General features: G+C 38.5%; 1 protein-coding gene and 1 long non-coding RNA gene across 4 annotated transcripts; both read left to right on the forward strand.

Annotated features, from left to right (window-relative positions):
* The first annotated feature begins 3,166 nt into the window (after positions 1–3,166).
* LOC120474751 (E3 ubiquitin-protein ligase TRIM39) lies at positions 3,167–8,937 on the forward strand. 2 transcript variants are annotated; one of them, XM_039665313.2, is made up of 6 exons: positions 3,167–3,697; positions 4,770–4,862; positions 5,104–5,334; positions 6,100–6,122; positions 6,357–6,475; positions 7,769–8,937. In XM_039665313.2, exons 1-6 carry the CDS (start codon positions 3,284–3,286, stop codon positions 8,302–8,304), a joined length of 1,416 nt encoding a protein of 471 aa, XP_039521247.2. In that variant the 5' UTR covers positions 3,167–3,283; the 3' UTR covers positions 8,305–8,937. The 2 variants fall into 2 exon arrangements, with proteins under 2 accessions (XP_039521247.2, XP_039521246.2); XM_039665312.2 differs by having other exon boundaries at positions 3,169–3,697; positions 4,767–4,862.
* Positions 8,938–10,676: 1,739 nt separating this feature from the next.
* LOC120481458 (uncharacterized) lies at positions 10,677–14,323 on the forward strand. 2 transcript variants are annotated; one of them, XR_016147140.1, is made up of 5 exons: positions 10,677–11,003; positions 13,294–13,338; positions 13,742–13,785; positions 13,914–13,974; positions 14,077–14,323. It is a non-coding gene; the product is annotated as an uncharacterized LOC120481458 (long non-coding RNA). The 2 variants fall into 2 exon arrangements; XR_005623315.2 differs by lacking the exon at positions 10,677–11,003 and having other exon boundaries at positions 12,237–13,338; positions 14,077–14,319.
* Positions 14,324–22,224: the final 7,901 nt, after the last annotated feature.

Genomic DNA, 22,224 nt, shown 5'->3' on the forward strand with positions numbered 1-22,224 from the left:
AAATGAGAATGAAAAGGCTGCTTAATGTAGACGCACCTGATCTACAGGTATATTTAAAGCACTGTACGAACATTACGAGTAATCATTGTTGCAGCATAAAGACCTGTGTGAATGTCACAGCTTGAGGTCTTAGTCGTAGTTATGTAAAAAAAAAAATAAATACTATAATACTAACGTCACATGCTCATTTTGACATTTCAATATCTAACTTTAGTTCTCACTATTTAAACAGGTAGAGTTTGCCGTATCGATGCTGCTCCATAGCTCAGTCACTACGATTCATTCAAACTCACGTGTGGATTTTTCCTCTTAGTTTGGCCTAAAATATTACCAGACAGGATGAGGCATGGACCCTGCCATTTAATTTGAGATAGTTGACCCAACCCTAAATGTATATATTATTGTCGTTTATTCACCCTCATGTTATTCCAAAGCTTTTAGACTTTTTTTCTTTTATGCAACACTAAAGGATACCAGTGTTTACGATGCTTTTGGAGAAAATAAATGGGGATAGACAATTTCAAGCTCCAAAACACCATTAAAATAGTTCATATGACTGCCGTTATTTTCCGAGACATAGTTGTAAACTAAAAAATGATGTCATTATTAACTTTAGATCTCCCCCTCTGTAGCTCTAAAATCTCATTTTCTGTCATTCGTGTATTAGACAGAATGGCATTCGGCGTCATTGACATCAAACAAGCCACAACATATATGAACAAGACTCCAGAGCTTCGAATGTCTGAATAACTTGTTTCACAGAAAAATGTACTTCATAAAGATTTGGGATGACATGAGTGCATAAATGATGACAAAATTGGGTTAACTGTCCCTTGTTAAGGGATTCTGATCTAATCCCACCCCTTTCCTCTTTAGATACTCCCTCCTAAAGCAATACAGTAATTTTCTAGTTTGTTACACTTACTTCCACTTTTTACACTTGTATAGTGTCATTTTGTTGTTTTTGGGTGGTGAGGTTTGTGCAGTGGTCAAACAGCCATTGGAGTCACAGTAAACCTACACTCCTGTTTTTACCCTTTTATTTGATTTTTGTTGTTTCGGGTTCGGTTTAGTCCATTATAGGGTCCATGTTTTGACGTTATGCATTTTAGAAATGGCAAACAACCCAGGGGAGCCCACACAGCGTTTAGTTCTGGCTCATACAACCAAAATACGATCTTGGATTACTGTTTGCTGTGGATTTGGTTGCCTTGTGTTTTGCGTTTGCGTAATTAGACCTGCTGATTGGCTTTCCACAGTCCGTACGGTTCCAATGCTTTTCATTCAGCACAACGTTACTGCCTTTCATTGAGTAGTGTTAATGGGTGGGGCCTATTTAATGGTGGGCGGGGTTTATTTAATCACGTTAGGTCATTTTTTCAATTTGTTGCACTTGCAACTAGATAATATTGTTTTATTTATTTCCGTTTATTGTAGACTAGGACTTTTGCTGTTAATTTTTCTTTTGTTGATCTTTTTTTAAGTCTACTAATGTGTTTTTTTTTTTTCCTTATGCAAAGTGTATGTAGATTCCAGTATACTTGGTTTGCATTTTCCTGTTTTTCCACGTAAATTGCATCCAAATCCTACTAGGTGTCCTGTGTAAATGACTGTAATATTGTAGTAGCAGGGGGAATATTGAAGATGGCGTTTTAAGACCTTTTGTGTGCAATATAAATCTGGTGTAGTGCAAGTTTCACATTACTGAAGAATAGCGATGGGAGAGGAAATGAAAACCGCACTCAACAGTCCTCTGATATTATTTAATTTGTCATTTGTCTTGTTGACCGAATTTAAACGTATAAAAGCACTTTAAAATGTTACCATCTCAATTGAAAAAACGCACTTGTTGAAAACTGAAAATTTGCATCTCAAACATCGAATTTCTCAGTGAATTTTCCAGTTATTGTTATCGGAGCTTCTGCGGGAGGTCTGGTGTTTCGAAAACTGTCAATGTTGTTGTTTTTTTGTATTTTATTTCTGCATTTTTAACAGTTACTGGGGAAAACACTCCGTTTAAATGCTCTAATGGAAAGATGTAATGGTGATGAAGTGATCAGATGTGTGTACAGTTGGTTCTTCAGAGTGTGTAGACTGAATTGCTGTGTATATTTCCTTCAGTTGCTTACTGTAGGCAAGTTTTCACCCCTTGACATGAAACACAAATAAAGTATAGGGTAAAATACTCCCGAGTGTGCTTGTTTTTGTTGTTGAGAGAGTTGCATGCTATAAGCTGCATTGGAATGACTTTATAGTTGCGTTTAGTGATTGTGATGGTTATACGTGGATTCGGAAACATGTAGAATCACATTGTTTTGTTTTATTAAAGGAGTAGTTCACTTTTAAAAAAAACTTTTGCTGATAATGTATTCACCCCCATGTCATCCAAGATGTCCATGTCTTTCTTTCTTCAGTTGAAAAGAAATTAAGGTTTTTGATGATTTTTTTTGATGATTTGCTGTTCTCCATATAATTGACTTCAATGGGAACCAAACGGTTCAAGGTCCAAAAGACATTTTCAGTGCAGCTTTAAACGACACCAGACGATGAAAAAGGGTCTGATCTAGTGAAACGATCGCTCATTTAAAAAAATAAATACAAAAGTTATAAGCACAAATGCTCGGCTTTCTCTGTTCTGTGATGAGCGTTCGTGACTCTCCTGTTCGAACTCGTTCATCAAAATGAACAAATCTTTTTTCGAGTCATGACTCGTAGGGTCCTAGATTCATCGTCTGGTGTCGTTTAAAGCCCTTTGAACAGTTTGCAGTTTGCACTGAAACTCTCATTTGGACCTTGAACCGTTTGGTTCCCAATGAAGTCCATTATATGGACAAAATCCTGGAATGTTTTCATCAAAAAACTGAATTTCTTTTCGACTGAAGAAAGAATGACGTGGACATCTTACCAGTCAAAATGTCTCTGGAAACTCTGCCATACAAACTGAGTTTGGTGCAAATGAAAGTGATTTGTTTTTGACTGATGTTGGAACACTTGAGGAAAGTGGTATCACTTTACACTTTAATGCCAGAGAGACTACACACACATTAGTGACTCAGCAACAGACCCTTGCCCAATGATCTGCTCCACACAGACATGATTACATATAAACAGCTAAGAGAGCATGCTTCAAAATAACTCTTTTATAAATAGACCATCGACCATCCAAACGGGGATTTCCTTTGATAGCACAGGAGTGATTGTGTAACTTCCAGAGAGCTGCAGACCAGACATTGAGAGAGAGGAAGGACATTTAGAAGACGACAACACCCAGAAAACTAGCAGAATGTCAGACGATCAGCCGTCTTCACCCTCCAGCAGCTCCCCGTGCCCAGGCTGCCAGCGCGAAGGCTCTCTCCTGCTGCCCTGCGGACACCGTCTGTGCCAGGCTTGCCTTCAGCTGTGCCAGCAGGAGCTCGGGCAGGACCAAGCGGGCTGCACGGAGTGCTACGGTCGGGAGCTGTTGGACAGTGTGCTGAATAGGCTGCTCGACTCGCTGTTCGAGGGCCAGCCTCGCCGGGTGGGGAACGCCAAGGAGGGCACAGAGACGGCAGAGGACACAGATTTGTGCCGACATCACGGAGACAGACTGACTCAGTACTGCGTAGAGGACGAGGAACTGATCTGTGATCAGTGTCAGGGCGAGGAACATGAAGATCACAAGTGCAGCTCGATTGACGAGGCCACACAAGAGTGTAAGGTGAGAAGCGGGTGCATAAATACATGCTATATCATTTGAGCTGTTATGAGTTGATGTCAAGTGTATGAAGTGTTTGGCTGGTATTTTTTGGTCAATTAACCACCAGGAATGTCTTTAGTAATGATATAGACCTGACTGACAAATCAGCTATTTTGCCATTTTGTGGTTTCAAGCGTGTAATCTCAAATTATTGTACCATGTCCTTTTGTGTTCATAATTTTACAACAGCCTTGTTAATATTATAAATATATATTGAAACTTGGAGAAATAGTTTAATATTAAAGGGATACTGCACTTTTTTGGAAATAGGCTTATTTAACAACTGCCTCAGAGTTAAACATTTGGGTTGTAGGGCCTACCATTTTCGAACCTATTCAGCCGATTTTCTTATATTTAGAAGAATATGAGAAACCAGACAGTTTCTGGTCAAATTGACTTCCAGTTCCATAGTATATATTTTTTTATTTTTTTATTTTTCCTATTATGGAAATCAATGGGACCAGAAACTGTCTGGTTACTCATATTCTTCTAAATATCAGAAAATCGCCTGAATGTATTTCCCCCAAAAAGTGGAGTATCCCTTTAAACAGTTTTAATATATATTTTTTTATATAATTTGGTGTTTAAAATTGAAAATCATTACCCTTGTAATAAGTTTGTAGGGTTATACGTGTATATTCCTTTTGTTAAATATGACTTTAAATGTATCACAATGTGGATCCTTTCTACACACAATTAACATCTTTTAAGGACATCTTTTAAGAGCTTCTGTTAATAAAAATAATTATAATAAAACATTTGTATAATTTTGGAGTGGATTTTAAGTAAATATGTCGAATACATGTCATTTTCTATATTTTTTTTAACCCTGTCAATGAGGACTAGAAATTAAACTCCTAGAAGAATGACTTTTAAGAAATCTAAATTCATCATTGGAATTCAGGCACTACATTGTAGGTTTGAATCCTGTAAAGTTCTTCTTCTGTTTTATCAAAATGCTTGTTCATTTTGCATGCATAATAGTTTCAGATGAACTGCAAGAACGGACAATAATTCATTTTCTTTACAGAAGGAGTTGAGAGCAGCTCTTAGACCTCTTCAGGAGAAACTGGAGACATTAAACACAGCCAAGCAAACCTGCCAGGAAACTTCAGAACACATCAGGGTAACGTATAATCAATGCAAGCCAAGTTTAACAGGATGTTCAGGCTGTTTGGGGGCTTATGAATGTTTTAACAGAGGTAGAACTTTAGCTCCACTGGGGGAATGAGAAAATAAGCATGGGAAGATTTTTACTACAATGAATAGTTATTTAATCACTCACTGAAGAAGTTTTACACATTTGCACAAACCTCAGTAAATACAAACGGCAATATTTTCTAAAAGTCCCTCCATCCTCCGCACAGAGACAGGCACAAAACACAGTGCATCTGATAAAGGAGAACTTTGAAAAGCTTCATCAATTCCTGCAAGACGAGGAGATCTCCATGCTGAGAGCCCTGAGTGAGGAAGAGGAGCAGAAGAGCCAGCAGATGAAGGACAAGATGGACAGACTAACAGATGATATAATGACATTAAGGGAAGCCATTAGCTCATCAGAAGAGGCCATGAGCGCTGATGATATGGCATTCTTGAAGGTAGGGAAAATTTGAAGAATATTTTATTTTTTTAATCATTTGGATAAAAAGGAAACATAAAATTCCTTTTGTTAAAGGGATAGTTCACTTTGAAATTAATTTTTGGTATGTTTTAGCTCAAGATGTAGGTGTCTTTGTTTCCGCAGTATTTTCAATTTTGATATTTTTAGGTCAAACCGTTCTTGTCTATCAGTCATATAATGGAGGTCTATGGTCACCACCTCAAAGAGCATGCACAGAGAAGTCCAGATTAAACATGATTTAATGACTCGTAAATGTAAGTACGCATTGATGGCCTGAGACACGAAACGAGCAGTTTGTGTGAGAAAACGAACAGTATTATATTGTTTTACCTCTTGTTACCACAGCCACAAAGCGCCCGCACTCTCAGACCACTTGGACATGGCTGTGGTTACAAGAGATAAAAACGATATAAATACTGTTCATTTTCTCACACAAACCGCTTGTTCAGAGTCATTAAATCATGTTTAATTTGGATTTCTCTGCGCATGCTTTTTGAGGTGGTGACCATAGACCTACATTATATGACTGATAGACACGAACAGTTTGATATTTGATACCTAAAAATATCAAAATTGAAAATACTGTGGAAACAAAGACACCTACATCTTGGATGCCCTTGAGGTAAGCTAAAACATACCAAAAAATTTTTCAAAGTGAACCATCCCTTCAAAAATTTAAAAATTACATGCATTAATTAGAGAAACAGCACATTTTCTGAAAACTCTGATCTTTCTGTTACAGAACTACAAGAAGACATCAGAATGGTAATTGTATGGAAGCATATATTTTTATATTTGTGTTACACAGTATAAGTTAAGGGTGTTTCATCAATATTGCAAAATAAGCCCAGGCTGGGTGATCAGTTTAGTAGCCTGCTTGTTACAAGACTGCTTACTAAATAAAAGCAAATCAATATGAAATATGCATTTGGGTTTGAATGAGTCTCCATGCTAATTTGAGATGAACCTTGATGAAGCTTCTCTCTCTTTCTGTCACAGGATGGACTGCACTGTGCGGGATCCAGAGGAAATCTCAGGAACTTTAATTGATGTGGCCAAACACGTCGGCTCACTCGCGTTCAGAGTGTGGGAGAAGATGCAGACCGAGGTCACATACAGTAAGAGCAAACTGACCAAATCTGTCATTGATTTAAAAAATAAATTAATACAAATTAAATAAATAAAAAAACTCCAAATGCAAGTTATTTATTTAGATATTACAAGCAAATATCGGCTCTTTTTCAACAGCTTCCTGTTACAGAACTACAAGAAGTCATCAGACTTGCTTAAATCTTTACTCACTCGTCAGGGGTTGGTAAATCTGTATATTATTATATAAAATAAAATAAAAATAATAAACTCAAAGTCAGATTTCTTTGGTTAAATATTTAGATTTTTCTGTTACCGAACTACAAGAAGTCATCAGAACAGTCTTTACTCTTTAGGAGCAGGTAAATCTGTAATTTATGATACAAAATAAAAGTCAGATTTCTTTGGTTAAATATTTAGATTTTTAAGTAAATCAACTTGTTTACAGAACTACAATAAGTCATCAGACTTGTTTAAATCTTTACTCACTCTTTAAGGGTTGGTAAATCTGTAAAATTATTGTATAAAATAAAAATAATAAACTCAAAGTCAGATTTCTTTGGTTAAATATTTAGATATTTCTGTTACCGAACTACAAGAAGTCATCAGAACAGTCTTTAGGAGCAAGTAAATCTATAATTTTTGATACAAAATAAAATAAGTCAAATTTATTTGGTTAAATATTTAGATTTTTAAGCAAATCAGCTTGGTTACAGAACTACAAGAAGTCATCAGACTTGCTTAAATCTTTACTCACTCTTTAGGGGTTGGTAAATCTGTAATTAATTATATTAAATACAGTATAATAAAGTACAAATAAAATTATCAAGTTAAATATTTAGATCTTTCTGTTACAGAACATCAGCCTTTACTCACTCTTTAGGGTTGATAAATCTGTAATTTATAAGAAAAATAATGAGCTCAAAGTCAAAATATTTAGATCTTTCTGTTACAGAACTACAAGAAGTCATCAGAACAGTATTACTATTTAGGGGCAATATATGAAATATATGAAAATAAAAAAAAAATTCTCTGGTTAAATATTTAGAAATTACAAGCATATCAACTTGGTAAACTACAAAAAGGGGGTAAAGAGTGAGTAAATCTGATTTAATAAAGTATATATATATATATATATATATATATATATATATATATATATATATGATATAAAATAAATGTCTCCCTTAAAAAAAAAAAATCTTTACTGACATTTTGTTTTAACTAGTACTGCTTATGTCCCAAATTCAAGAAATTACATTTTTGTTTATGAATATCTAGTTTAATCACGACTAAACTCTGAATACATCTCAAACCTTCAGCTCCCGTGATTCTTGATCCCAACACCGCAGACATCTGCGTCATTCTGTCAGATGACCTGACCACCATCCGCTACAGCGAAGAAGACCAACAGGTCCCGGACAACCCTGAGCGCTTCTGCTTCTACGAGTGCGTCCTGGGCTCGGAGGGTTTCAGCTCTGGTCGCCACAGCTGGGACGTGGAGGTGGGAGACTGCAGCGAATGGGCGCTGGGAGTGGTGAAAGAGAGCGTGCAGCGGAAAGAGTGGTTTCCCCCGAGCCCTGACCGTGGCATGTGGATCATCTGCTTGTACGGAGGAGAGTATCGCGCGCGGACGGCCACCAACACTCCTCTGACGCTCAAGAAGAAACCTCAGAAGATTCGAGTTCAGCTCGACTGGGAGGGTGGCAGAGTGATATTCTCGGATGCCAGTGACAACTCGCTGCTGTACAAGTACAAGCACAAGTTTACGGAAAAGATGTTCCCGTATTTCTCCAATACATGTAAAAGACGTCCACTGCATATTTTAGCAGAAAAGGTGTCTGTGTACACAGAATAACTCAAGACACTCATCAGCATGAGGACTATATCTACACTACCGATCAAAAGTTTTAGATTGGTACGATTTTTCTATGTTTTTGAAAGAAGTCATTTATGCTCACCAAGGCTTGATCCAAAATACAGCAAAAACAGTAATATTGTGAAATATTTACATTTAAAATAACTGTTTTCTATTTGAATATTCGTATCTATAAATTACAGGAACGTCTGTTAATCGCATATCTCTCAAAGCGTCCGATGGATTTCAAACTTGACGGTTGTCTTGCTACGGGCACGAATAAGTGCAGTGCCGAGTTTGACGTTGTTTGGATTAGAAATGCAAAAGATATCGTTAAATATATCGGTTAAAGAAGCACACATTGAAGTTGTGGTTTAAAAATTAACATTCTGTCAGCTAAACATTAAGCCTGTTAATCACATATCTCTCAAACCGTTAGTCTGATGGACTTCAAACTTGACAGTTGTCTTTCGGAAAAAGTAGCGGTTCTTTTTGTAAAAGTAGCAACATGTATCCACAATGTTTGATGCAGCTGACAATACAACATGGCGTTTGAGCATCAGATCCTTGTTGTTCATGTGTCTTTGTGGTAAAGCGGGTGAACAGCGCTCTTAATAAAGCTCTGATGACTTTCTCATGTGTGTGAGTAAGTGAGAGATAGTGTGTGTGATTAAACGCATGTTGAGACATTGTTACAACATTATTTTTTTATTTAATGTTCAAATAATGTTTTGGCAGATAGAACCTTGTAATTCTAAGCGAAAAGTGTTTTTTTTTTTTTTTTTTTTTTTTTAGAATTAGAAGGTTCTATCTGCATTTTACCCATTCCAAAAATCCGCATTTACAAATTTGAGAGGATTTTGATATTGTATGTTTAGAATACATTTAGGGTCCCTGTTATTTTCATGTTTGAATGAAACTTGTTCCCCATTTAAATTTTCCTATATGTAATGCAAAAACTTTGAAGCTCAATATCTCAAAACTGCTCAGAACGCAGATCGAACCTTATAATTCCAAGGGGACGATGTTTTTATGGAGAAAGCACTCGATCCCTCTCACCTGTGCTTTAGCACACACAAGCCTCTTTAACCTTTGGTGATCATGACTTTGCAAACTTTATTATAGCTGATAACAAAAGTTACATAGAGTAAAATTTGTGACTGTATTCAGCCTCATTATTCAGCCTGAAATGTGATCCTGTATAAGAGGAAGTCAGCCGTGGAATTTGAGATTGTTGCTTTACTGTGTGTGCAGTATTCTGCTTCGCAATGGCCTATCAACTAGGGGGTGATGTTTTCCGACTCACCACGGCCCCCTGGTGCAGAAATGTTTGGGGGCCCTCGGATCTCGTTCAGGGGTTGAAAGGCCGAAAAAGGGACGCTCGTCCGCAAAACCACTATTTGTCCAATAACCCACTTCGCAATGGTCGATCGACTAGGGCCAAGAAGATTGGAGAAACTTATTTTTTCGCACCAAAAAAAAAAAACGACAGGGGTAACACTGTCGTTTTTTTTCTGGGTCGAAATTTTGAGTTTCTCTGAACTTTTTGAAACTCTGGATTCCGATAGAGGGCCATGGGACTTAGACCTGATTGCAAAAATGGAGGCTCTAGACCCTTCCACAGCTGGGATGTTGAGATATTTATAATGGCTAAATGCTACGTGGGATCTCTATATCTCAGCTCTGGAAGGGTCTAGAGCCTCCATTTTTTGCACTCAGGTCTAAGTCTCATGGCCCTCTATCGGAATCCAGAGTTTCAAGAAAATTGGAGAAACCTATTTTTTCGCACCAAAAAAAAAAAAAAAAAAACGAGAGGGGTAACACTCGTTTTTTTGGGGGTCGAAATTTTGAGTTTCTCTGATCTTCTTGAAACTCTGGATTCTGGTAGAGGGCCATGGGACTTAGACCTGAGTGCGAAAATGGAGGCTCTAGACCCTTCCAGAGTTGAGATATTGAGATCCCACGTAGCATTTAGCCTTTATAAATATCTCAACATCTCAGCTCTGGAAGGGTCTAGAGCCTCCTTTTTTGCACTCAGGTCTAAGTCTATGGTCTTAATGATTTAAGTTAGAAACCAGTAATTTGTACTACTTAAAGAAAGAAAATAGCATACACATTAATTCACTTTTCAATTAGCTTCAATATTCTTTAGCAAATACAATTGTATCAATACATTTTTATTGATACATTTGAGAGACTCAATATACTGAAAACTGAAAATCAGACCAAAAAAAAACAACAACCTTCAAACAAGGTTTAGAATTATTCATTTTACTCTTATGAATATGAAATTTTATTAATAAAATTATAAGATTCATCATAACATTTACAGAAGCAGTTTTCAAAATATATGATAACATATTTGGATGTTAAAGGTATAGCGGAGGATTTTCTTTTTCCGGGTGGGTAGTCTATACTATTGGTCCACCTAAGTGTCAATCATTCTGGTGATATGTTTACGTAAGGCCGTCGTACGTGCTCATCCCTATGTAGTTTTCACTTTCAGGTGTATTATGTCGGAGTTGCGGTTTCAGCCATTCCTTTGAAAATGACTGAGGGTCGAAAGAGAAAAAATGTATACGAAGTGTATGATAAGAAGAGTGAGTGATTTTGGGTGAATATCACACGCTGGCGTGCGCTAAAAGCACAGGTTGGGCTTCTGATGCCGCAGTCGCGATCGCGAAGATTCTACTAGACAGGTAAAGTTTGTCATGCTATTTGGAGAAATCCATTTAAAATCACTAGTAAAAGTTAATGCAAGCTACTTAGCAATGCTAGCCCTGGCACAAGTCATGCACCGCATAGACACGGTAAACATCTCAATTTGTCTAGCCTTTTGACCAAAATGGTAAGTATCACACTGAAATATTCTAAAACCTTGTGTGTTCATATTCTAAAACCTTGTGTGTTTATTATTATACAAATGCAACAAGCTACTTCTCCATTACATATGCAACTATAAAAATAACGTATTATTAATGAGACATATTATAGGACCAACGTAATGGCACTGCTTATATGTTGCCATGTAACGTAATTGCGATTTACAAAATAGTTTCCTCAGAACGTAGGCTATTTCGTCTGATACAGGGTTGCACATATCATGTCTTGAGTCCTCGGTCACTCAATCGATCAGTATAATAAGTAAATAAAACACGGAAGGGCATTTGACATGCTGTCTTTTTTATGAATGTTTTCGAGTTAGTTTATAATTTGCGACATAATTGTGTAAGGTGTAATAGGCGTTCCCTCTCGGGAGCAAGAGTGTTGTGTTTGTCCATGTGCATTTTTTTTTTAAATTGGAGAGGGCGGGTCTTCTCTAAAATTCGGAAAGATCCTCCGCTATACCTTTAATTCACAGTTATAAACAGATTGTTGTATTTGTTTTTTACAATTTTTTTACTGGTTTATTTATTTTAAGTAGCCTAATCAAGTTATTTATTTATGCATATACCTATTTTTACATTTCATGGTAGCCTATTTAGGTATATATTCCTAATTTAAAAACTAACAGCTGCAGAAAGTCAAGGACAGTCGATTTCAACCCGAGTCAAAAAACAGTGAACGTAACTCTGATTGGCTGAGGCAGCAGATCATCATAATCCAACCTGTAACGTCAGCCACTCTGATTGGCTGAGGCAACATGCCAGGCATGTGGTGGTGCGATTCGGCGTGTTTTTCCTATGTGTTGTGTTTTTCAAGCAGAAAATAACGGCACAGATATTCAGCCTGCATCGCCGTCATGATCGCTGGTAGTGATGGCAAGATGAGGCTTCCTGAACCACGGAGACCTCGCAGCCCATTGCTTCACCCAAAGGTTCATTACTCGAAGCTTCATTCAGCATTGCTCACTAGTGACACCTAGCTACTGTGCAAAGAAACAGCAGACAAATTAAATCATTCTGAACAATGACCCGCCCCCTCCCGCTCTGTTTTATTTATTTACCTTGTTCTCACTGTTAATGTCTCTGTAACCTTTCATTTACAATAATAAAGAGATCTATGCAAACATTTGTCCATTGCCTGACATTAAATAAAACGTGTATCTTTCTCTGTCTGCATTTTGTACAGAGACAACTGTCAAACACAATAAATTATTATTATTATTTTTTAAATGGATAGTGACAGTATGAACAACAACAGTGAATGTGTTGAGTGCAGTGCTTTTGGTGGAGTGACTCGAGGAAGTGATATAGGCTAATGTAGTAATATACAGCCCTAACACATAGGCTATGACACAATAACGATCTCTGACGCTACTAAAACTGCTTCTACTGCTCCTGAAACAGCCACAGGGTGGCGCGAGCCGAACCGCAGACCGAAACGATGACGTTTTAACACAAACCGAGGCCTGGTTTGTCATTAGTCACGTGATTTTCACGGTAACGACCGTAACAACACAAGCCTCGAATCCAGAATCGCGGCTTCTTCTGGCACGCCCATTTTTTCCTCTACACAAGCTCCGAGGCCTCGTTTCAAATGTCACAAAGCTTCGTAACGTCTGTTTCGCGCCAACCATCCCTAGTGTTTGGTAGTTTAGCGTTATTGTCTTAAACTTCACAAACCTACCGCGAATGTCCAAGGGCGTTAACGGCACAGTTTTTCTTTTTGTTTGTTTTGCGTTAGCTCGCTGCTCTTAATTTTTTTTTTTAGTTTCATTTCAATTTGAACAATTTGGGACACTAAACTGTAGGTTGCACATTGTTATCTGGCTGCAAGCTAGCTAAGTTACCATTCTTTGCTAGTAATCAAGCTAACTCGTACTGAGTGTTCAATTGGCTTTTCCCAATGCGTTTAGCTACTCTGAATATCGTCAGAAATTATGAAAAAATAAGTGCCACGGTCATAAAAACTTAAAGCGCATAATGTGCTTGTATGCTCTAGTGTAGGCTATCCTTGGTAAAACTGCATCACTTAACTGTTGTGTGATGGAGTGAAATCTTTAAGGTGTTTGTTAACCAATGTGTTTTGTCTCTCGGGTGCTGTAAGGAGTGAGGTGTCCTTCCCTGATAGGAGAAAAAACACCTAAACAAGGTAACGTTACGTGTTGTGATCTCATCCTCTTTTCTTTTGAACAGCCCCCAGTCAAATAAACAGTAAAACTAAACTAATTTGGATTAACGTCTTTGTTTACAGATGACTTTGAGCGTTCACACTACGCTCATTTAGAATTATTTTGCTATTCAGGTGGTGGTCACATCACCCTGGCTGCCTGTTACACAGTGTACACATTGCTTTGAACAAGAAATCAAGTAATTTAGAATTTTTTTTTACAATTAAGGCTGCAATTTTCATCAAAGTACTTTGCAGTTCAGCAAGTTTTATAGATGTACCTCTAATTTTTATAATATTGCAGATTTATTATTTATCATCTAATAAATCTGTTCAGTTTCATCATTTGATAATAACTTTTATAACACATTTTTTTGTGGTATAGATCCAGTGACTGAGACTGGGAGATGCAGTGACTGAGACCTGGTGGTAAGTATTGATCTATTGGCAGTGGAGAAGACGCTTTTCATAGACACCTTTCTCTCTTGTGCGCTAGCAAACTTTTCTATTTTAATTAGAGCATTGTAAACCTCACCAAATGTGTTTGTTTACTTCAGTGTTCCAGAAAAAGGTCCTGAAACTACTGGTCGACATCCGCCATCGCCTGAAGGAAACCAGGTAGTGGATGCAGAGGAAACATATTTTTGCTTACAAATGTGGGGACTTGGGGCAGATTGCCTTTGCATACATCTAAATCATTTGTCTTTTTCAACTTTGCAGAAGGGATCATGAAATTCGGTTCCACAGCCACTGAGGTGTATGTACATCAAGGTGAACGTGTCTGAGCACCTCAAGCACGCGTCGCAAAGACTTGGAGGTGGAGGATTCACTACGTCCCTGATGAGCCAAGCCTACAGGACTTGAATTAAGAGTTTTAAAGGGATAGTTCACTTTGAAATTAATTTTTGAAATATTTTAGCTTACATCAAGGGGAGTCCAAGATGTAAGTGTCTTTGTTTCCACAGTAGTTTCAATTTTTATATTTTTACATCAAACCATTCTTGTCAGTCATACAATGGAAGTCTATGGGGTTCTCTTAAAAGAGCATGCACAGAGAAGTCCAAATTAAAAATGATTTAATGACTCGTAACTGTAAGTACACATTGATGGCTTAAGATACGAAACGAGCGGTTTGTGTGAGAAAATGAACAGTGTATATATATATATATATATATATATATATATATATATATATATATATATATGTGTAACAACAATATAAATACTTTTTGTTTTCTCTCACAAACCGCTCATTTCGTGTCTTTGTCCATCAATGTGTACTTAATTTATGAGTCATTAAATCATGTTTAATTTGGACTTCTCTGTGCATGCTCTTTGAGGTGGTGACCATAGACCTGCATTATATGACTGACAGACAAGAACGGTTTGACCTAAAAATATCAAAATTGAAAATACTGTGTAAACAAAGACACCTACATCTTGGATGCCCTTGAGGTAAGCTAAAACATATCAAATTAATTTCAAAGTGAACCATCCCTTTAAATTACATCCTTATTATTCGTTCATAATTCTGCCTCCACTGTACATTGTGTTTGATATATCTGGTGCCTAATTCTGATGCCATTCAGGGCAATTTATTTTTGAATAAAGATGCAATATAGAATTGTGATTTATTTGTATAACTGTAGTGCTGATATGTATGTTGTACCATGTTTCCAGAGGGTGGAGGACATGTTTTTGTGCTTTGAAGATGTTCTCCTATGCTTTGTACATAGTTGTGTGTTTATTTCTTTGAATAAATAGTATCTGGCAAATGTTCCTTTCCTCAATAAATTCATGTCCTTGATGGTAATAATGGTTTAGTCCATAGGATAACAATGACATGAATATACAACAACATAATAGCATATCATATGAAAATATATAAGTAAATCATTATTATTCAAATTTTTTGTAGGCTGACCAATAGTAACAGAGCTGCCAACCAATCACGAGTGATTTTCTTGTTTAAATGTAGTGATTTCAACCAATACTGAGTGAGAAAATTCAAGCCATTCTCTGGCAAGGCGCGCAGCAGCGCCGCTATTCATATGCTAATTAGAACCATTCGCACCTCCGCGAGCGCTCCATGCATACGTCACGGTTCGTTTCCGTCAATATGTGGCACAGATGAACGAGACGTTCACGGTCTGTAAATTGTCGTTAACTGCCGAAAATTAGGGAGATTTCCGGCAGTTTACAGGGACGAAAATCCCACTTTTCATGCAGTGAATCTTCTTGAAACTCTGGATTCTGATAGAGGGCCATGTGACTTACACCTGAGTGTATCTCAGATATTGAGATATTTATAATGGCATAAATGGTACGTGGGATCTCAATATCTCAGCTCTGGAAAGGTCTAGAGCCTCCATTTTTGCACTCAGGTCAAAGGCTCATGGCCCTCTATCAGAATCCAGAGTTTTGAGAAGATTAGAGAAACTTAATTTCTCGCCCGAAAAAAAAAAAAAAACGAAAAGGGGTACCACTGTCGTTTTTTTTTTTTTTTTCGGGTCGAAATTTTGATTTTCGATATCTCAGCTCTGGAAGGGTCTAAAGCCTCAATTTTTGCACTCAGGTCTAAGTCTCATGGCCCTCTATCAGAATCCAGAGTTTCAAGAAGATTGGGCATACTTAATTTTTCGCCCCCCAAAAAAAAAACGTAAGGGGTAACACTGTGTTTTTTTTTCTGGTCGAAATTTTGAGTTTCGATATCTCAGCTCTGGAAGGGTCTAAAGCCTCCATTTTTGCACTCAGGTCTAAGTCTCATGGTCCTCTATCAGAATCCGGAGTTTTGAGAAGATTGGGGATACTTCATTTTTCGCCGAAAAAAAAAAACGTAAGGGGTAACACTGTCGTTTTTTTTTTTTGGTCGAAATTTTGAGTTTCGATATCTCAGCTCTGGAAGGGTCTAGAGCCTCCATTGTTGCACTCAGGGCTAAGTCTCATGGCCCTCTATCAGAATCCAGAGTTTTGAGAAGATTGGGGAAACTTAATTTTTCGCCCCCCCCCCCAAAAAAAAACGTAAGGGGTAACACTGTCGGTTTTTTTTCGGGTGTAAATTTTGAGTTTCGATATCTCAGCTCTGGAAGGGTCTAAAGCTTCCATTTTTGCACTCAGGTCTAAGTCTCATGGCCCTCTATCAGAATCCAGAGTTTTGAGAAGATTGGGGATACTTAATTTTTCGCCAAAAAAAAAAAAACGTAAGGGGTAACACTGTCGTTTTTTTTTCTGGTCGAAATTTTGAGTTTCGATATCTCAGCTCTGGAAGGGTCTAGAGCCTCCATTGTTGCAGTCAGGGCTAAGTCTCATGGCCCTCTATCAGAATCCAGAGTTTTGAGAAGATTGGGGAAACTTAATTTTTCGCCCCCCAAAAAAAACGTAAGGGGTAACATTGTCGTTTTTTTTTTTTCGGGTCGAAATTTTGAGTTGCGATATCTCAACTCTGGAAGGGTCTAGAGCCTCCATTGTTGCACTCAGGTCTAAGTCTCATGGCCCTCTATCAGAATCCAGAGTTTTGAGAAGATTGGAGAAACTTAATTTTTCGCCCGAAAACGAAAAAAAAACGAAAGGGGTAACACTGTCGTTTTTTTTTTCGGGTCGAAATTTTGAATTTTGATATCTCAGCTCTGGAAGGGTCTAGAGCCTCCGTTTTTGCACTCAGGTCAAAGTCTCACAGCCCTCTATCATAATCCAGAGTTGGAGAAACTTAATTTTTCGCCAGAAAACGAAAAAAAAACCAAAGAGGTAACACTGTCGTTTTTTTTTCGGGTCGAAATTTTGAATTTTGATATCTCAGCTCTGGAAGGGTCTAGAGCCTCCATTTTTGCACTCAGGTCAAAGTCTCACAGCCCTCTATCATAATCCAGAGTTTTGAGAAGATTGGAGAAACTTGATTTTTCGCCCGAAAACGAAAAAAAAAACGTAAGGGGTAACACTGTCGTTTTTTTTTCGGGTCGAAATTTTGAGTTTCGATATCTCAGCTCTGGAAGGGTCTAGAGCCTCCATTTTTGGGCTCAGGTCAAAGTCTCGCGGCCCTCTATTATAATCAAGAGTTTTGAGAAGATTGGAGAAACTTGATTTTTCGCCCGAAAACGAAAAAAAACGTAAGGGGTAAGACTGTCGTTTTTTTTTCGGGTCGAAATTTTGAGTTTCGATATCTCAGCTCTGGAAGGGTCTAGAGCCTCCATTTTTGCGCTCAGGTCAAAGTCTCGCGGCCCTCTATCATAATCCAGAGTTTTGAGAAGATTGGAGAAACTTGATTTTTCGCCCGAAAACGAAAAAAAAACGTAAGGGGTAACACTGTCGTTTTTTTTTTCGGGTCGAAATTTTGAGTTTCGATATCTCAGCTCTGGAAGGGTCTAGAGCCTCCATTTTTGCGCTCAGGTCAAAGTCTCTCGGCCCTCTATCATAATCCAGAGTTTTGAGAAGATTGGAGAAACTTGATTTTTCGCCCGAAAACGAAAAAAAACGTAAGGGGTAACACTGTCGTTTTTTTTTTCGGGTCGAAATTTTGAGTTTCGATATCTCAGCTCTGGAAGGGTCTAGAGCCTGCATTTTTGCGCTCAGGTCAAAGTCTCGCGGCCCTCTATCATAATCCAGAGTTTTGAGAAGATTGGAGAAACTTGATTTTTCGTCCGAAAACGAAAAAAAACGTAAGGGGTAACACTGTCGTTTTTTTTTTCGGGTCGAAATTTTGAGTTTCGATATCTAAGCTCTGGAAGGGTCTAGAGCCTCCATTTTTGCGCTCAGGTCAAAGTCTCGGGGCCCTCTATCATAATCCAGAGTTTTGAGAAGATTGGAGAAACTTGATTTTTCGCCCGAAAACGAAAAAAAAACGTAAGGGGTAACACTGTCGTTTTTTTTTCGGGTCGAAATTTTGAGTTTCGATATCTCAGCTCTGGAAGGGTCTAGAGCCTCCATTTTTGCGCTCAGGTCAAAGTCTCGCGGCCCTCTATCATAATCCAGAGTTTTGAGAAGATTGGAGAAACTTGATTTTTCGCCCGAAAACGAAAAAAAACGTAAGGGGTAACACTGTCGTTTTTTTTTCGGGTCGAAATTTTGAGTTTCGATATCTCAGCTCTGGAAGGGTCTAGAGCCTCCATTTTTGCGCTCAGGTCAAAGTCTCGCGGCCCTCTATCATAATCTAGAGTTTTGAGAAGATTGGAGAAACTTGATTTTTCGCCCGAAAACGAAAAAAAACGTAAGGGGTAACACTGTCGTTTTTTTTTTCGGGTCGAAATTTTGAGTTTCGATATCTCAGCTCTGGAAGGGTCTAGAGCCTCCATTTTTGCGCTCAGGTCAAAGTCTCTCGGCCCTCTATCATAATCCAAAGTTTTGAGAAGATTGGAGAAACTTGATTTTTCGCCCGAAAACGAAAAAAAACGTAAGGGGTAACACTGTCGTTTTTTTTCGGGTCAAAATTTAGAATTTTGATATCTCAGCTCTGGAAGGGTCTAGAGCCTCCATTTTTGCACTCAGGTCAAAGTCTCACAGCCCTCTATCATAATCCAGAGTTTTGAGAAGATTGGAGAAACTTGATTTTTCGCCCGAAAACGAAAAAAAACGTAAGGGGTAACACTGTCGTTTTTTTTTCGGGTCGAAATTTTGAGTTTCGATATCTCAGCTCTGGAAGGGTCTAGAGCCTCCATTTTTGCGCTCAGGTCAAAGTCTCGCGGCCCTCTATCATAATCCAGAGTTTTGAGAAGATTGGAGAAACTTGATTTTTCGCCCGAAAATGAAAAAAAACGAAAGGGGTAACACTGTCGTTTTTTTTTTCGGGTCAAAATTTAGAATTTTGATATCTCAGCTCTGGAAGGGTCTAGAGCCTCCATTTTTGCACTCAGGTCAAAGTCTCACAGCCCTCTATCATAATCCAGAGTTTTGAGAAGATTGGAGAAACTTGATTTTTCGCCCGAAAACGAAAAAAAACGTAAGGGGTAACACTGTCGTTTTTTTTTCGGGTCGAAATTTTGAGTTTCGATATCTCAGCTCTGGAAGGGTCTAGAGCCTCCATTTTTGCGCTCAGGTCAAAGTCTCGCGGCCCTCTATCATAATCCAGAGTTTTGAGAAGATTGGAGAAACTTGATTTTTCGCCCGAAAACGAAAAAAAACGAAAGGGGTAACACTGTCGTTTTTTTTTCGGGTCAAAATTTAGAATTTTGATATCTCAGCTCTGGAAGGGTCTAGAGCCTCCATTTTTGCACTCAGGTCAAAGTCTCACAGCCTTCTATCATAATCCAGAGTTTTGAGAAGATTGGAGAAACTTGATTTTTCGCCCGAAAACGAAAAAAAACGTAAGGGGTAACACTGTCGTTTTTTTTTCGGGTCGAAATTTTGAGTTTCGATATCTCAGCTCTGGAAGGGTCTAGAGCCTCCATTTTTGCGCTCAGGTCAAAGTCTCGCGGCCCTCTATCATAATCCAGAGTTTTGAGAAGATTGGAGAAACTTGATTTTTCGCCCGAAAATGAAAAAAAAAAACGAAAGGGGTAACACTGTCGTTTTTTTTCCGGGTCAAAATTTAGAATTTTGATATCTCAGCTCTGGAAGGGTCTAGAGCCTCCATTTTTGCACTCAGGTCAAAGTCTCACAGCCCTCTATCATAATCCAGAGTTTTGAGAAGATTGGAGAAACTTGATTTTTCGCCCGAAAACGAAAAAAAACGTAAGGGGTAACACTGTCGTTTTTTTTTCGGGTCGAAATTTTGAGTTTCGATATCTCAGCTCTGGAAGGGTCTAGAGCCTCCATTTTTGCGCTCAGATCAAAGTCTCGCGGCCCTCTATCATAATCCAGAGTTTTGAGAAGATTGGAGAAACTTGATTTTTCGCCCGAAAACGAAAAAAAACGTAAGGGGTAACACTGTCGTTTTTTTTTTCGGGTCGAAATTTTGAGTTTCGATATCTCAGCTCTGGAAGGGTCTAGAGCCTCCATTTTTGCGCTCAGGTCAAAGTCTCGCGGCCCTCTATCATAATCCAGAGTTTTGAGAAGATTGGAGAAACTTGATTTTTCGCCCGAAAACGAAAAAAAACGTAAGGGGTAACACTGTCGTTTTTTTTTCGGGTCGAAATTTTGAGTTTCGATATCTCAGCTCTGGAAGGGTCTAGAGCCTCCATTTTTGCGCTCAGGTCAAAGTCTCGCGGCCCTCTATCATAATCCAGAGTTTTGAGAAGATTGGAGAAACTTGATTTTTCGCCCGAAAACGAAAAAAAACGTAAGGGGTAACACTGTCGTTTTTTTTTTTCGGGTCGAAATTTTGAGTTTCGATATCTCAGCTCTGGAAGGGTCTAGAGCCTCCATTTTTGCGCTCAGGTCAAAGTCTCGCGGCCCTCTATCATAATCCAGAGTTTTGAGAAGATTGGAGAAACTTGATTTTTCGCCCGAAAACGAAAAAAAACGTAAGGGGTAACACTGTCGTTTTTTTTTTCGGGTCGAAATTTTGAGTTTCGATATCTCAGCTCTGGAAGGGTCTAGAACCTCCATTTTTGCGCTCAGGTCAAAGTCTCGCGGCCCTCTATCATAATCCAGAGTTTTGAGAAGATTGGAGAAACTTGATTTTTCGCCCGAAAACGAAAAAAAACGTAAGGGGTAACACTGTCGTTTTTTTTTTGGGTCGAAATTTTGAGTTTCGATATCTCAGCTCTGGAAGGGTCTAGAGCCTCCATTTTTGCGCTCAGGTCAAAGTCTCGCGGCCCTCTATCATAATCCAGAGTTTTGAGAAGATTGGAGAAACTTGATTTTTCGCCCGAAAACGAAAAAAAACGTAAGGGGTAACACTGTCGTTTTTTTTTCGGGTCGAAATTTTGAGTTTCGATATCTCAGCTCTGGAAGGGTCTAGAGCCTCAATTTTTGCGCTCAGGTCAAAGTCTCGCGGCCCTCTATCATAATCCAGAGTTTTGAGAAGATTGGAGAAACTTGATTTTTCGCCCGAAAATGAAAAAAAACGAAAGGGGTAACACTGTCGTTTTTTTTTCGGGTCAAAATTTAGAATTTTGATATCTCAGCTCTGGAAGGGTCTAGAGCCTCCATTTTTGCACTCAGGTCAAAGTCTCACAGCCCTCTATCATAATCCAGAGTTTTGAGAAGATTGGAGAAACTTGATTTTTCGCCCGAAAACGAAAAAAAACGTAAGGGGTAACACTGTCGTTTTTTTTTCGGGTCGAAATTTTGAGTTTCGATATCTCAGCTCTGGAAGGGTCTAGAGCCTCCATTTTTGCGCTCAGGTCAAAGTCTCGCGGCCCTCTATCATAATCCAGAGTTTTGAGAAGATTCGAGAAACTTGATTTTTCGCCCGAAAACGAAAAAAAACGTAAGGGGTAACACTGTCGTTTTTTTTTCGGGTCGAAATTTTGAGTTTCGATATCTCAGCTCTGGAAGGGTCTAGAGCCTCCATTTTTGCGCTCAGGTCAAAGTCTCGCGGCCCTCTATCATAATCCAGAGTTTTGAGAAGATTGGAGAAACTTGATTTTTCGCCCGAAAACGAAAAAAAACGTAAGGGGTAACACTGTCGTTTTTTTTCGGGTCAAAATTTTGAGTTTCGATATCTCAGCTCTGGAAGGGTCTAGAGCCTCCATTTTTGCGCTCAGATCAAAGTCTCGCGGCCCTCTATCATAATCCAGAGTTTTGAGAAGATTGGAGAAACTTGATTTTTCGCCCGAAAACGAAAAAAAACGTAAGGGGTAACACTGTCGTTTTTTTTTCGGGTCGAAATTTTGAGTTTCGATATCTCAGCTCTGGAAGGGTCTAGAGCCTCCATTTTTGCGCTCAGGTCAAAGTCTCGCGGCCCTCTATCATAATCCAGAGTTTTGAGAAGATTGGAGAAACTTGATTTTTCGCCCAAAAACGAAAAAAAAAACGTAAGGGGTAACACTGTCG

Source organism: Pimephales promelas, chromosome 17 (assembly GCF_988280905.1).
Source record: "Pimephales promelas chromosome 17, fPimPro1.hap1.1, whole genome shotgun sequence".
NCBI classification, from domain to species: Eukaryota; Metazoa; Chordata; class Actinopteri; order Cypriniformes; family Leuciscidae; genus Pimephales; species Pimephales promelas.

Coding starts and splice junctions, on each gene's coding strand:
- LOC120474751 (XM_039665312.2), top strand. CDS start 3,284: ATGTCAGACGATCAGCCGTCTTCACCCTCCAGCAGCTCCCCGTGCCCA. Junction 3,698..4,766: donor AGGCCACACAAGAGTGTAAG/GTGAGAAGCGGG, acceptor TTTTCTTTACAG/AAGGAGTTGAGAGCAGCTCT. Junction 5,335..6,099: donor ATGATATGGCATTCTTGAAG/GTAGGGAAAATT, acceptor TTTCTGTTACAG/AACTACAAGAAGACATCAGA.